The sequence below is a fragment of the Canis lupus genome, chromosome 2 (genome assembly GCF_048164855.1).
Source record: "Canis lupus baileyi chromosome 2, mCanLup2.hap1, whole genome shotgun sequence".
NCBI classification, from domain to species: Eukaryota; Metazoa; Chordata; class Mammalia; order Carnivora; family Canidae; genus Canis; species Canis lupus.
The window spans coordinates 74,817,459-74,831,429 of record NC_132839.1 but is presented as its reverse complement, the minus strand read 5'-3'; the positions used below and the strand labels follow the sequence as shown (position 1 = coordinate 74,831,429).

The 13,971-nt window shown below is 35.4% G+C and overlaps 1 protein-coding gene and 1 long non-coding RNA gene across 8 annotated transcripts in view; one reads left to right on the top strand and one right to left on the bottom strand.

The window, feature by feature from the left end:
- LOC140621996 (uncharacterized) overlaps positions 1–13,971 on the bottom strand; it is a 72,779-nt gene that overhangs the window by 29,312 nt on the left and 29,496 nt on the right. The window lies entirely within an intron of this gene.
- KLHL5 (kelch like family member 5) overlaps positions 1–13,971 on the top strand; it is an 85,782-nt gene that overhangs the window by 47,946 nt on the left and 23,865 nt on the right. For all 7 annotated transcript variants that reach the window (XM_072807414.1, XM_072807406.1, XM_072807398.1 and 4 more), the window contains one exon: positions 3,111–3,297. In XM_072807414.1, coding sequence (XP_072663515.1) covers positions 3,111–3,297 — 187 coding nt within the window. The remainder of the gene's footprint in view (positions 1–3,110; positions 3,298–13,971) is intronic.

The window sequence follows — 13,971 nt, the reverse complement described above, 5'->3', positions numbered from 1 at the left end:
CACTACTGAGTATTTATCCAAAGAAAACAACACTCATTCAAAAAATTATACACAATCCTGTGTTTATTGCAGCATTACTTAAAATAGCTAAGATATGGAAGCAACCCATGATTCCATCAATAGATGAGTGGATAAAGAATATGTGGTATACACACACACACACACACACCAGAATATTATTCAGCCATAAAAATGGATGAGATCTTGCCATCTGTGACAATATAGATAGGCCTAGAAGGTGTTACACTGAGTGAAAGAAGTCAGACAGAGAAAGACAAATACCATTGATTTAACTTCTATGTGGAATCTAAAAACAAAAAGAATCAGAGCCATAAGTACAAACTGATGGTTGCCAGAGCAGTAGAGGTTGGGGGATGAACAAAATGGGTAAAGGGGAGTGGGAGATATAGGGTTCTGCATATGGAATAAATAAGTCATGGGTAAAAAAGACAGCATAGGGAATATAGCCAGTGGTATTGTAACAGTGTTGAACAGTGACCAATGGTGGGTAAGCATACACTTGTGGTGGGCATAATGTATAGAGTTGTTGAATCACTATGTTGTACACCTGAAACAATGTTGTACACTGTGTACCAACTACAATAAAAAAAATTTTTTATGAAAGAAATGAAGTACTGATACATGCTACACATGGGTAAACCTTAAAAACATAATTTTAAAAAGCAAGTCAGCATATTGTATGGCTTTATATAAAACATCCCCCCAAAAAGGCAAATCTATAGAGACACATAAGCCCATGAGACAGGAGATGGGAAACAGTTTAAACAGCAAACAGCATGTGAGCTCTAACTGGGGTGATGAAAATGTTCCAAAACTGTTTATGGTCATGGTTGTACAACTTGGCAGATTTGCTAAAAAACCACTGAATTATATACTTGAAATAGTGAATCATGTGATATGTAAAATGTGTCTTATATTATCAAATACTGTCCTGCAGTGTATCAAAAGAATGATACACTATGACCAGGCAAGCCTTTTTCCTTTTTCCGTGATTATAAGTAAATCTGTCAAGAAAATTATATCAATAAGTTAAAGGAGAAAAAGCCATATGATCATATCATTTGTAAAAGGCATTTGGGAAAAATGTGGGAACCATTCTCAGTTTTAAAACTCTGAAGTAAAATAGAAAGAGAAGAAAATAGCCTAAATAGAATAAAGATGGATTACTAAATGCTATAGCAACTTTCATCCTAAATAGTCAAACACTAAAACCATATCAATTCAAACCAGAAAAGGGGTACTCTGTATCACTAATTATTTAACATTGCTTTATGTTTTAGCAATTGTAATAATAAAATACAAATGAAGTAATTGGCATACACATTAGAAAGAGATGTCAACTATCCCTGTAGGGTGGTGATTATGATTGTATGCCTAATAACTACAGTTTTATAAGGGAATGTGGTAAAATAATAGATTATAATATAAGGATAAAATAATCAAAAGGTTTTTCTCTCCAGCAAAATATTTGCAGAATGTAAATTTAAGAATCCATTCCCAATAGCAATAAAAATAATAAAATCTGTAATATGTATATTAAATATGTATATTTAATACAAGAAAGGCATAAGACCTATATGAAGAAAGGTATACAGCAAATGGAAAGGCTTCCTGAATGGAAAGACAATATCATAAAAATGTAAATTCTTCCACAATTAATAAATAATTTAATGCAGTTCATATTAGAATTCCAACAGGGTCAAGATGGTGAAGGGGAATTAGATAAATTTATCTTTAGCTTATATGGAAAGTTAAAAACTCAAAAATAGCCAAGAAAACTATGAAAATGAACAGTAAGGATAGATTTATATCAGAAAACCAGAGTGTGCTATAAAGACACTAAAAAATTTGATATTAGAGTAGGAATAGACAAATAGATCAATGGAAAAGAATAAAGAATCGGAAAACAGGTCTCATATATCCTGAGATATATTTATAAGAATATAATATATAAACAAAGTTCAATTCACTTGAAAATGAAGATTATTTAATAAATGGTGGTGGTACAGAACTGGCCATCTACCTTGAAGGAAATTAAAATATTCTTCAGCTCATACTCTATTTAAAAATTAATTTCACATGAATCAATAGTAAATAAAAGAAATACAGCAAAAAGAGGGGTGGGAGGTAGTTGGAGAAATAAACACAAAAGGAAAAGAAATGCATTTTTTAAAAGTCAGGATGAAATCATTTCTATACATTTGTATAAAATTACATAAAGTTTAAAACTTGGATTCAATGAAGCAGAAGGGATTTAAATTTTTTTAGGGTAATCACCATTTAGAGTTCTTTGCCCTTAAGAAACTGTAAGGTGTTTTTGCTGTTGTTTTTTTTTTAGAAGGGGGAGGGGCACAGGGAGAGGAAGAGAGAGAATCTCAAGCAGACTCCCTGCCTAGCACAGAGCCCTTCTAAGGGTTAGATCTCAGGACCCTGAGATCATGACCTGGGCCAAAATCAAGAGTTGGATGCTGACCCATTGAGTTACCCAGGCACCCCTGCTGTTCTTTGAGCACTGTTTAGAGAGGTCAGGTAAATGCAGTCTAATTAGTCAATTTCTATTTATAATTACTCTTCTTCAGTTAAAATTATTTCTAATTTTAAAAATAAAGTGATTTTTTTAGAAAAGCAGTAAAAAAGATTATTAAAAAGCACCAATTTCTCCACTATCCAGAGAAAAGCACTATTCAGGTTTCAGAGCATACCACCTATCTTCTTCAATTTATATTTTTCAATGAAACTTAAAATGCCGATCTTGTAAATATTGAATATATTAGTTAAAAATAGGTGTCCAGGGGAGACCTGGGTGGCTCAGCGGTTGAGCATCTGCCTTTCGCTCAGGGTGTGATTCCGAGTCCAGGGATCAAGTCTTGCATTGGGCTCCCTGCATCGAGCCTGCTTCTCCCTCTGTCTGTGTCTCTACCTCTGTGTGTGTGTGTCTCATGAATAAATAAATAAAATCTTAAAAAAAAAAAAGTGTCCAGGCTTGGATTTTTTTTTCCTAGTGAGATCATTTCCATTTGTGAACTATATGTTCTTTTAATTACTATTTTCTTGCTCATTTAGTATACATCCTCACCACTCTTTTCTAGTTCCTGGCAGACATGGAAAATAATGCACTTTTTCGGGATGATATAGAATGTCAGAAACTTATTATGGAAGCAATGAAGTACCATTTATTACCAGAGAGACGACCCATGTTACAAAGCCCTCGGACAAAACCTAGAAAGTCAACAGTTGGAACATTATTTGCAGTTGGAGGAATGGATTCAACAAAAGGTATTAAATAATCTTTTATTTGGGGGAACAAGGGGGAAAAAAAAGAAGTTTTAGTTAGTAACAACACATGACCAAAGAGCTCTTTAGAGAAACAGCTGGTTCCAGGACTGGAAAAATACAAGGTAAACCCAGAACATCTTATAGTCCCAGAAAATAAAGAAGTGCTCAACAACTACTGAAGACAGTACAAGGGACAGAAGAGACAGTTTGTAGGGACCACCACTGTCCAAATCTGGGATAATTTCAACACCAAAATAGATAATGATGATAAAAGATTATCATTTATTAAATCAGTATGTATTCATGAGTCCACACTGGTACAAATAAAGACGAGGGGAGGGACAGCTTTAGAATTATTATTAGAAGGCCAACTAATAATTACAGAAAGAAAGGACTAAAAAAATTATAATTTATCATGATAACTAATTCAGTCAAAAATTATCAATAGATGCTACCACCAGTAGGTGAAAGTTTGAGAACAGATAATTAGCTTCAACTCAATGTATCTTCCAACCACTTGCTTATTAGTGACAAAGGGTAAACTAGTATCTTTACAGTGGAGAAACGGGGCAGACAGCACATCAACCGAATGAGCTATTATCCTATGGCCAGTAATGAGACTAATCAGCAGCATGTGCCTCTTAGGAGTATACAAAGGACAACTCAGCTGTACATCTGTGGTATCCTCGCCAGAAGTGAACAACTCAAATTTAATCGTGAGGAAAAAACAAACAAATCCAAGTTGAGAGACGTTCTCCAAAATGACTTCTGTGTCTGTAGTTTTCCAAAATGTTAATGTCGCAAAATACAGAAAAGACTCAGGAATTCGTGCCACATTTCAGGAGACTGAAGAGATATGACAGCTATTATACTGCATCACCTTGAATTTCTTTTGCTCTAAAGGACATAACTGGAGCAGGTGATAACATCCAAATAAAGTCTGTTGGTCAGATAACAGCGTTGTGTAAATGTTAAGTTCCAGATTTCGATGATTGTATTGTTCCGTAACAGGGTTTCTTGCTTTGAGAAAGATACACTGAAATATTTAGAGTACAAGGGCATCATCTCTACAACTTGATCTTAAAACAGTTCAGGAAAAAAAAAATTATACACACGCGTATACAGCAAAAGCAAATGTAAAACAACATTTGGGAAATCTGGGGTTAAGGTATTTGGGAATTCTTTGTACTGTTTTTGCAACAGTTGTTACAGCAACAATAATAGTAACAAACATCATGTATAGTGCCTCCTCTGCCAAGTGGTGTGCTAGAAGCTTTCTGTGTATTATCTCTCAGTACATTGATCTTCCTTTCCTCTGAATTCCTAGCACTGATAGCCTGCAATCCCCTGACAGCACCTCTCTGACTTGGGAATACATCTCTGAACTCACTTCATTCTACTTCTCCCCTCACTCTTCCAGTTCTAGCCCTGCTGGCTTCCGCTTCCTTCATGGAACAAGTCAAACATTCTCCCACATCTGGGCTACTCCATTAGCTGTTCCCTCTCCTGGAATGCCTAGCAGAAATTATTCACTCATCTCCAAACATCAATTTACAAAAAAAAAAAAAAAAAAAAAAGACTTTCATGGCCAATCATCACCTGTCCATCACTTTCTAATCTTTTGCCTACCTCCTTCTATCTCATTCTTCTGCTTATATTTCTTCATAACACCTGATCTGTCTACTTCTTCCCCCCAAGTAAGCTCTGGGAAGCAAGAAACTTGTTTTGTTTTGTTTTTCTCAACAATATATCCCACAGCACCTAGAACAGTTCCTTGCACATAGGCAGCATCAATAAATATTTGCCATATAAATGAAGGTTGTCCTTCCCCATTTCTTGAATTATTTGTATGACTGAAGCCCTCGATGCATTATTCACATCTAAAGATTTCCATGTGACATCTTTAATGAATATAAAAATAGGAGCTCTAATTGGAAGAGTTTTACTGTAATTTAACTTTTAGCTTTATGGTAACAAAGATATGGATGTAGATATTATCTCATATAATATGGTGCTTTATATTTGTAGATGCTTAAGGTCTAAATAAGGCTTGATCACTGAATGGTACAGAAATATGTAAAGTTAGAAAACTGGTGAGAGTTATTGTATAAATATTTGAAATTTTTAGAGAGTGCCGCAGTCCAGGTAATCAACTTGCAAATACTTATTGTTTACTGTATGCCTGGAACTGGTGTTCAGCCTTGTAGTCCTTACTAGCACTCCTTCCTTTCTATCTTTTCCTCTCTTTTTCAAGGCTTTGTTATTTCTCTATTGCTTGTACTCTTGTGTTGCTTTTATTCTCATATTTTCAACTTGCATAAAATACTTGTTCACTGCTCAGCTTTCATCTCAAACTATGTGTATTCAAGTCTTCTCTGACCATGTGTCCCAGACTTGAGGACTTGGAACTACAATTCATTGTTTTTCAATGGCATCAATGGACATCATCCCTGGCTCATTTAAGCAGATAAAGAAGGCTGTTCAAAATGGTGAAGAACTATATCCACTGTACCTTACTTATCATGCCTGCCTTGGATTTTAAATCCTAGGTTCAAGTAAGGTAGGTTACTAGCTTTAGGGTAGTCCTGAACCCTAAACTTCTAAGGACGGTGAGAATAAATATCTGTCTTTCCAGGTTTATGGGAGATTCAGTTCCTGCCTCTCATCAAACCTCTTTTGTACAGTGGAAAAGTTCCCATGCATAAGCAGGGGAGCTCAGCTACTAAGTACCAAAGTAAATAATACACTTCCCTCCCTCCCTCCCTCCCTCTCTTCCTTCCAGATCTTATCTTCTGACAATCACCAAGTCTTCTTTCAAATGGGTCTTATCCTTCTAAATTTCCATTGCTACTTTCCAGTTCCTGGTAGCCTCCTATCAGCCTACATCTTTTAATCATGTTCATTTAGTGTGAATAGCATTCATTCATTGTGTTGTTACTATGTGCCCGGAATTATGCTAAGTGCCTCACCTATCATTTTTAATCTCATATTCATAATAATTCTAAGAGCTGAATGTTGTTATTGCCCTAGGATACCTGTCCCTAGAAAAGTTAACTGTCTTTCCCAGGAGTACACAGCTAACGAGTGATGGAATCAGGATTCAAATAAGGCAAGGACTCTGGAGACTACACCCTCTGCTTCATTAATTCTTCTGTTTACATAACATTTCTCTGCTCAACGCTACAGTGATCTTCATTTCTTACCACATAAGATGTAAAATCCTCTTTCTAGTTTCCAAGATTTTCTGTAATCTGGCCATTATTACTTGACCAGCTTTATTTCTGAGTCTTTCCTAGATGCCAGTTGTTCTCACCTTCTATCCGATGCAAGCTATCTTCCCTGGCCATAACTTATTTTATACCCAAAGTCTTTATAATGAAGAGCAATTTGCATCCAGTCTGGATCATTGGGTTCTTGGTCCTTTCATATACCTTAGTACAGGGCCCAACAAATAAGCTGGAAATGTTTCTAAATAGCCATTAAGAAAAAGTTAGAATATATTTCTGCTTACTTTTTAATTTTTTTTTCTGCTTACTTTTTTAAAGGTTAATCTTTTAGTATAAGGAAGTTTTAACCTTTTATATAGAATTTTGTAATTATTAGGAATTTGTTACTTGAAGATATTTGGGTTTTATTTTTTTTAAGAATTATGTTTGCTCACACAAACATACTTTTCCATGACATGTTGCCATCTTAACTAATTATATCAAAAAAAAAAAAAAGCCACATTTTCAAAATAGTTTATATTCTGAGGTTCTGGATAAACATGGATTTGGGGGGAGAACACTGTTCAACAGCCCTGATAACAATATTACCTCTTTTTAAATGAAATATTATAGGGGTACCTGGGTGCCTCAGTCAGTTAAGTATCCGACTCTTGATTTCAGCTCAGGTCATGATCTCAGGTGGTGAGATTAAGCCCCAAGTGGGGCTCAGCTGGAAGTCTTCTTGAGATTTTCTCTCTCCCTCTGCACCCCCCACCTAAAATAAATAAATCTTTTTAAAAAATAAATATTATATAAAGTACCCCATAAAAAATATCCCTTTTTTTTTTTGCAAAAATGTCATAAAAGATCATGCTTTGACTTATTCAGTAGTATCATTGTGTTGCAGTTATTTATACCATGTCTATTTAGCTATTTAAATTATCTTTCTAGTAATGATGTATTTGCATTCTTACACACATATTCAACAGTTATGAATAAAATTTGGAAGATGAATGTCAAAAAAAAAAAAGAATCTGTTTGGTGTTAGCAAAGGAAATTTTAGTTACCAATTCGTAGAACCATGATGCTGCTTAGTGAACTGGATTTTTTGTATGACAGAATGAAGATAATTTTAAACATCAAATTTAGAGTGATGTATAAACTATCCTATTACATAAAATAATCTGAGTGTATGAATAAAATCTCATTATAGCTAAAAATTATAAAGATTATTCAAGCTCAAAAATTATTTAAAAAAAAATTATTTTTGAACAGCTACTATATACAAGGAACTCTGTTTGTTGCTGTGAAAACAAATAGGGGCACCTGGCTGGCTTGGTCTGTGGAATGTGTGGCTCTTGATCTCAGGGCTGTGAGTTCAAGCTCATGCTGGGTGGTGTAGAGATTACTTAAAATCTTAAAAAAAAACAAAAAAAACAAAAAGAATACAGAGATGGAAAAAGATTTGGAACATATTTCAAGTAGCTTATGAATTTTGTAGGGTATATCAAAAAATAAAAACCATAACATCAGAAAATAGAATATTCTGTGTATGTGTATGTGTATCTATATCTATCTATATATATATGACTATCAATAGTATTGGTGCTCTGATGAACCAATTATAACAAATACTTTGGAATAAATATTTGTCCTGATTCTAATTCTCTAAAAATAGCTCTGATTGCATGTTGTATTAGACACTTAGAAAGAGAGAAGTAAAATAGAATCTAATTGAACTCTTCATAAATGGAGGTTGGATTATTTTAGAGGGGTGAGGCTTTTAACTTTCTCACCTCATAAAGAAAACAAAAGAGTTATTGGAATCTTCTAATTCTTTTTTTCTTAAGATTTTCTTTATTATTTTCAGAGAGAGAAAAAGAGAGAGAGAGAGTGAATGAGTGAGTGGGAGGGAGAGGGAGAGATAGTCTGAAGCAGACTCCATGCTGAGTGCAGAGCCTGATGCGGGGATCGATCCCACAACCATGAGATAATGACCTGAGCTGAAATCAAAAGTCAGATAACACTTAATGGACTGGAATACTTTAATTCTTAAAAAAATGTAGATAGGAACAGACAGTTACTCCTGGACTTCCCACATTCTTAGTTTCCAAAGTTCATGATTTGCACTTACACTCTTGTCCTTCCATGTTGCAACAGAATGTGTATCCCCTCCCTCCTCCTAGGAAAGCCAGCCCCACACCTGTGTTCTGACACTGCCCTTTCCTGCCTCCTCAGGAACCTTCTTCTTTTTAAAAAAAAAAAAAAAATTATTTATGAGAGACACAGAGAGAGAGAGGCAGAGACACAGGCAGAGGGAGAAGCAGGCTCCATGCAGGGAGCCCGAAGTGGAACTCAGTGACGTGGGACTCAATCCCGGGTCTCCAGGATCACACCCTGGGCTGAAGGCAGCGCTAAACCGCTGAGCCACCCGAGCTGCCCAGGAACCTTCTTTTTTTTTTTCTTTTTTCTTTCTTTCTTTTTTTTTTTTTTTTTCAGGAACCTTCTTCTTAAGTGGATGCCTTCCATCTGTATTTTCAGCTTCTTTCCTCCCAACTAGATCCTTCCCATTAGCATTCAAGCAAACTCAAATTTATCAAGTTTTCAAAACAAAACAAAACCTCTCTCAATCTACCTAGTAACTCCCATCTCTCTCCTCCCTTTTATAGCTGAACTTCTCATAGAATCATCTATGCTCATTATCTATCATCCTCTCACCTCCCTATCATGTCTTAGCCAGTCAGACAAGGGACTCTCCATAAAGTTGTCAATGACTTCCATGAAGCTAAATCCAATAATACTTTGTAGTCTTAATCTTACTTGCTCCCCTAGGTAGCATTTAATACTGTTAGTAGTTTTTACTTGCTACAAAAAATTTTTTTAAGTTTTTATTTTAATCACCTGGTACTCATCATGATTGCATTCCTTAATCCCCATCACCTATTTCACCCATCCCCCCACCTCTCCTCTGGTAACATCATTTTGTTCTCTATAGTTAAGAGTCTGCTTCTTGGTTTACCTCTTTTCTTTTCCCCCATGTTCGTTTGTTTTGTTTTCATTAAATTCCGATATGAGTGAAATCACATGGTATTTGTCTTTCTCTGACTTATTTCATTTAGCATTACCATTATACTCTCTGGCTCCATCCATGCCATTGCAAATGGCAAAATTTCATTATTTTTTATGGCTGAGTAATATTTCATTGTACGTATATACCACAGCTTCTTTATCCATTCATCAATTTGTGGATATTCTGGCTTCTTCCATATCTTGGCTATCATAAATAATGCTGTTATAAATATAGGGGTACATGTATCCCTTTGAATTAATTTTTTTAAAGTAGGCTCTATGCCTAGCATGGAGCCCAATGTGGGGCTTGAACACATGACCCTGAGATTGAGACCTGAGCTGAGATCAAGAGTCGATTGCTTAATTGACTGAGCCACCCAGGCACCTCTGAATTAGTGCTTTTGTATTCTTTGGGTAAATACCCCATACTGCAATTGTTAGATTGTAAAGTAGTTCTGTTTTTAACCTTTTGAGGAACCTTCATACTGCTTTCCACGGTGGCCACACCAGTTTGCATTCCCACCAACCGTGCAAGAGGGTCCTTCTTTCTCCACATCTTCACCAACACCTGTTGTTTCTTGTGTTGTTTAGTTTAGCCATTCTGACAGGTGGGCAGTGATATCTCATTGTAGTTTTGATTTGCATTTCCCTGATGGTGAGTGATGATGAGCATCTTTTCATGTGTCATTGGCCATCTGTTTGTCTTCTTTGAATAAACATCTGTTCACGTCTTCTACCCATTTTTTAATTGGATTATTTGTTTTCTGGATGTTGAGTTATATAAGTTTTTTTATATATTTTGGATACTCCCCCCTTATCAGATATGTCATTTACAAATATCTTCTCCCATTCCATAGGTTGCCTTTTAGTTTTGTTGATTGTTTCCTTTGCTGTGCAGAAACTTCATTTTGGTATAGGCTCAATAGTTTATTTTTGCTTTTTCCCTTGCCTCAGGGAATCTATCTAGAAAAAAGTTGCTGTAACCAATGTCAAAGAAATTACTGCCTGTGCTCTCTTCTAGGATTTTTATGGTTTCAGGTCTCACATTTAGGGCTTTCATCCATTTTGAATTTGTTTTTGTATATAGCGTAAGAAAGTGGTCCAGTTTCATTCTTTTGCATGTTGCTGTCGGGTTTTCCTAATACAATTTGTTGAAGAGTCTGCATATTTCCCATTGGATATTCTTGCCTGTTTTGTCAAAGATTAATTGACCATGTAACTGTGGGGTTTTTTTCCTGGATTTTTTATTCCATTCTGCTGATGTACATGTGTTATTTTTGTGCCGGTAACATGCTATTTTGATCACTACAGTTTTGTAATATAACTTGAGGTCTGGAATTGTGATGCCTCCAGTTTTGCTCTTCTTTTTCAAGGTTTCTTTGGCTATTTGGGGTCTTTTCTGGTTCCATACACATTTTAGGGTGGGTTGTTCTAGTTCTGTGAAAAATGCTGTTGGCATTTTGAGAGGAATTTCATTAAATGAATAGATTGCAGGGGTGTCTGGCTGGCTCAGACAGTAGAGCATGTGACTCTTGATCTGGGATTGTGAGTTCAAGCCCCACATTGGGCATTGGGCATAGAGATTATTTAAAGATAGATAGATGATAGATAGATAGATAGATAGATAGATAGATAGATAGATAGATAGATAGAGGCACCTCAGTGGCTCAGTCAGTTAAGTATCCAACTTCTGCTCTGAGCCCTTGATCTCAGGGTTGTGAGTTCAAGCCCCATGTTGGGCTCCATGCTGGGTATGGAGCCCACTTAAAAAAACAGATGGATGGATGGATGGATAGATAGATAGATAGATAGATAGATAGATAGATAGATAGATAGATAGATAGATAGGGTAGCTTGCTTTATAGCAGGCTATAAAGTAGCTGCTTTGGGTAGTGTGGACATTTTACAACATTTGGTCTTCCAGTCCATAAGCATGGAATGTATTTCCATTTCTTTGTGTCATTTTCAATTTCTTTCATTAGAAAGAAATGTTTTATAGTTTTCAGAGTACAAGTCTTTCATCTCTTTGGTTAGGATTATTCCTAGATATCTTATTATTTTTGGTGTTATTGTATATAGGATTGTTTTCTTAATTTCTCTTTCTCTGCTTCATTATTGGCATATAAAAATGCAATAGATTTCTGTAGAATTGATTTTTTACCCTGTTACTGAATTCGTTTATCACTTCTAACAGTTTTTTGGTGGAGTCTTTTGGATTTTCTATCTTTTGGATTTTCTATATATATTATCATGTCATCTGCAAATAGTGGAACTTTTGCTTCTTCTTTACCAATTTGGATGCCTTTTTCTTTTTGTTGTCTGACTGCTGTAGCTAGGACTTCTAGTATTATGTTGAATAAAAGTGGTTAGAGTATTCATCCTTGTCTTGTTCCCTAAGTTTTCCTCTATTGAGGATGATGTTAGCCATGGCCTTTATTATGTTGAGGTACCTTCCCTCTAAAGCTACTTTGTTGAGGATTTTTATCCAGAAAATCCTTTTTTCTTGATAAAGCTTTTTCTACATCTATTGAAATGATAATGGGGCACCTGGGTGGCTCAGTCAGTTAAATGTGTCTGACTCTTGATTTTAGCTCAGGTCATGGTCTCAGGGTCATGAGATTGAGCTCTACATCAGCCTCCACCCTGGGCATGGAGGCTGCTTGAGATTCTCATGCTCATTTTCCCTATGCACCCCCTCCTCTAACTCACTCACATGCTCATGCTCTTGCTCTCTCTCTCTAAAAAAAAAAAAAAAGAAAGAAAAGAAATGATCATATGGTTTGTATCCTTTCTCTTATTGATGTGATGTTGGTTGATTTGTGAATATTGAACCATCCTTGCAACCCAGGAATAGATCCCACTTGATCGTGGTGATTGATTTTTTAAATGTATTTGTTGTATTCAATTTACTAGTATTTTGTTGAGAATTTTTGTATCTGTGTTCATCAGGGATATCGTCCTGTCACTCTTTTTTGTGTATGGTGGCTTTATCTGGTTTTGGTATCAGGGGAATACTGGCCTCATAGAATGAATTTGGAAATTGTCCTTCTTTTTCTCTTTTTTTGAATAGTTTGAGAAAAATTGGTATTAACTCTTCTTTAAATGTTTGGTAGATTTTTCTCATGAAGCCATCTGGTCCTGGACTTTAGTTTGCTAGGAGTTTTTTGATTGCTGATTCAGTTTTTTGCTGATTATTAGTCTGTTCAAATTTCCTACTTCTTCCTGTTTCACTTTTGGTAGGTTTTATGTTTCTAGGAATTTATCCATTTCTTCTAGGTTGTCCAATTTGTGGGCATATAGTTTTTCATAATATTCTCTTATAATTGCTTGTATTTTTATGGTATTGGTTGTTATTTCTACATTCTCATTTGTGATTTTATTTATTTGGATCCTTTCTCTTTTCTTCTTGATAAGTCTGGCTAGAGATTTATCAATTTTATTGATTTATTTTTTTCAAAGAACCATCTCCTGGTTTCATTGATCTGTTTTTTTTTATTTTCTATATCATTTCTTTCTGCTCTGATCTCTCTTATTTCCTTCCTTCTGCTGATTTTAGGTTTTGTTTATTCTTTAGGTGTAAAGCTAGGTGTTGGGATCCCTGGGTGGCGCAGCGGTTTGGCGCCTGCCGTTGGCCCAGGGCGCAATCCTGGAGACCCGGGATCGAATCCCACATCAGGCTCGTGGTGCGTGGAGCCTGCTTCTCCCTCTGCCTGTGTCTCTGCCTCTCTCTCTTTCTCTCTCTGTGACTATCATAAATAAATAAAAAATTAAAAAAAAAAAAAGCTAGGTGTTTATTTGAGATTTTTCTTATAGGCCTATATTACTATACACTACCCTCTTAGAACCACTTTTGCTATATCCCAAAGGTTTTAAAACATTATATTTTCATTTTCATTTGTTTCCATGTATTTTTAAATTTCTTCTTTTATTTCCTGGTTGACCCATTCATTGTTTAGTTAACATGTTATTTAACCTTCATATATTTGTGGTCTTTCCAGATTTTCTTGTGGTTGACTTCTAGTTTCAAAATATTGTAGTCAGAAAAGATTTATGGTATGACTTCAGTCTTTTTAAATTTTTTGAGACTTGTTTTGTGGCCTCATATGTGATCTGTTCTGGAGAATGTTCCATGTGTACTTGAAAAGAATGTATATTATATTGTTTTAGGGTGAAATGTTCTGTGTATAACTGCTAAATCCATCTGGTCCACTGTGTCATCTAAATCCATTGTTTCCTTGTTCATTTTATGTTTAGATTATCTATCCATTGATATAAGTGGGGTGTTAAAGTCCCCCTGCTATTATTGTATTGTTATCAATTGGGTCCTTTATGTTTGTTAATTGTTTTATGTATTTGGGTTCTCCTGTGTTGCATGCATAAATATTTACATTGTTATATT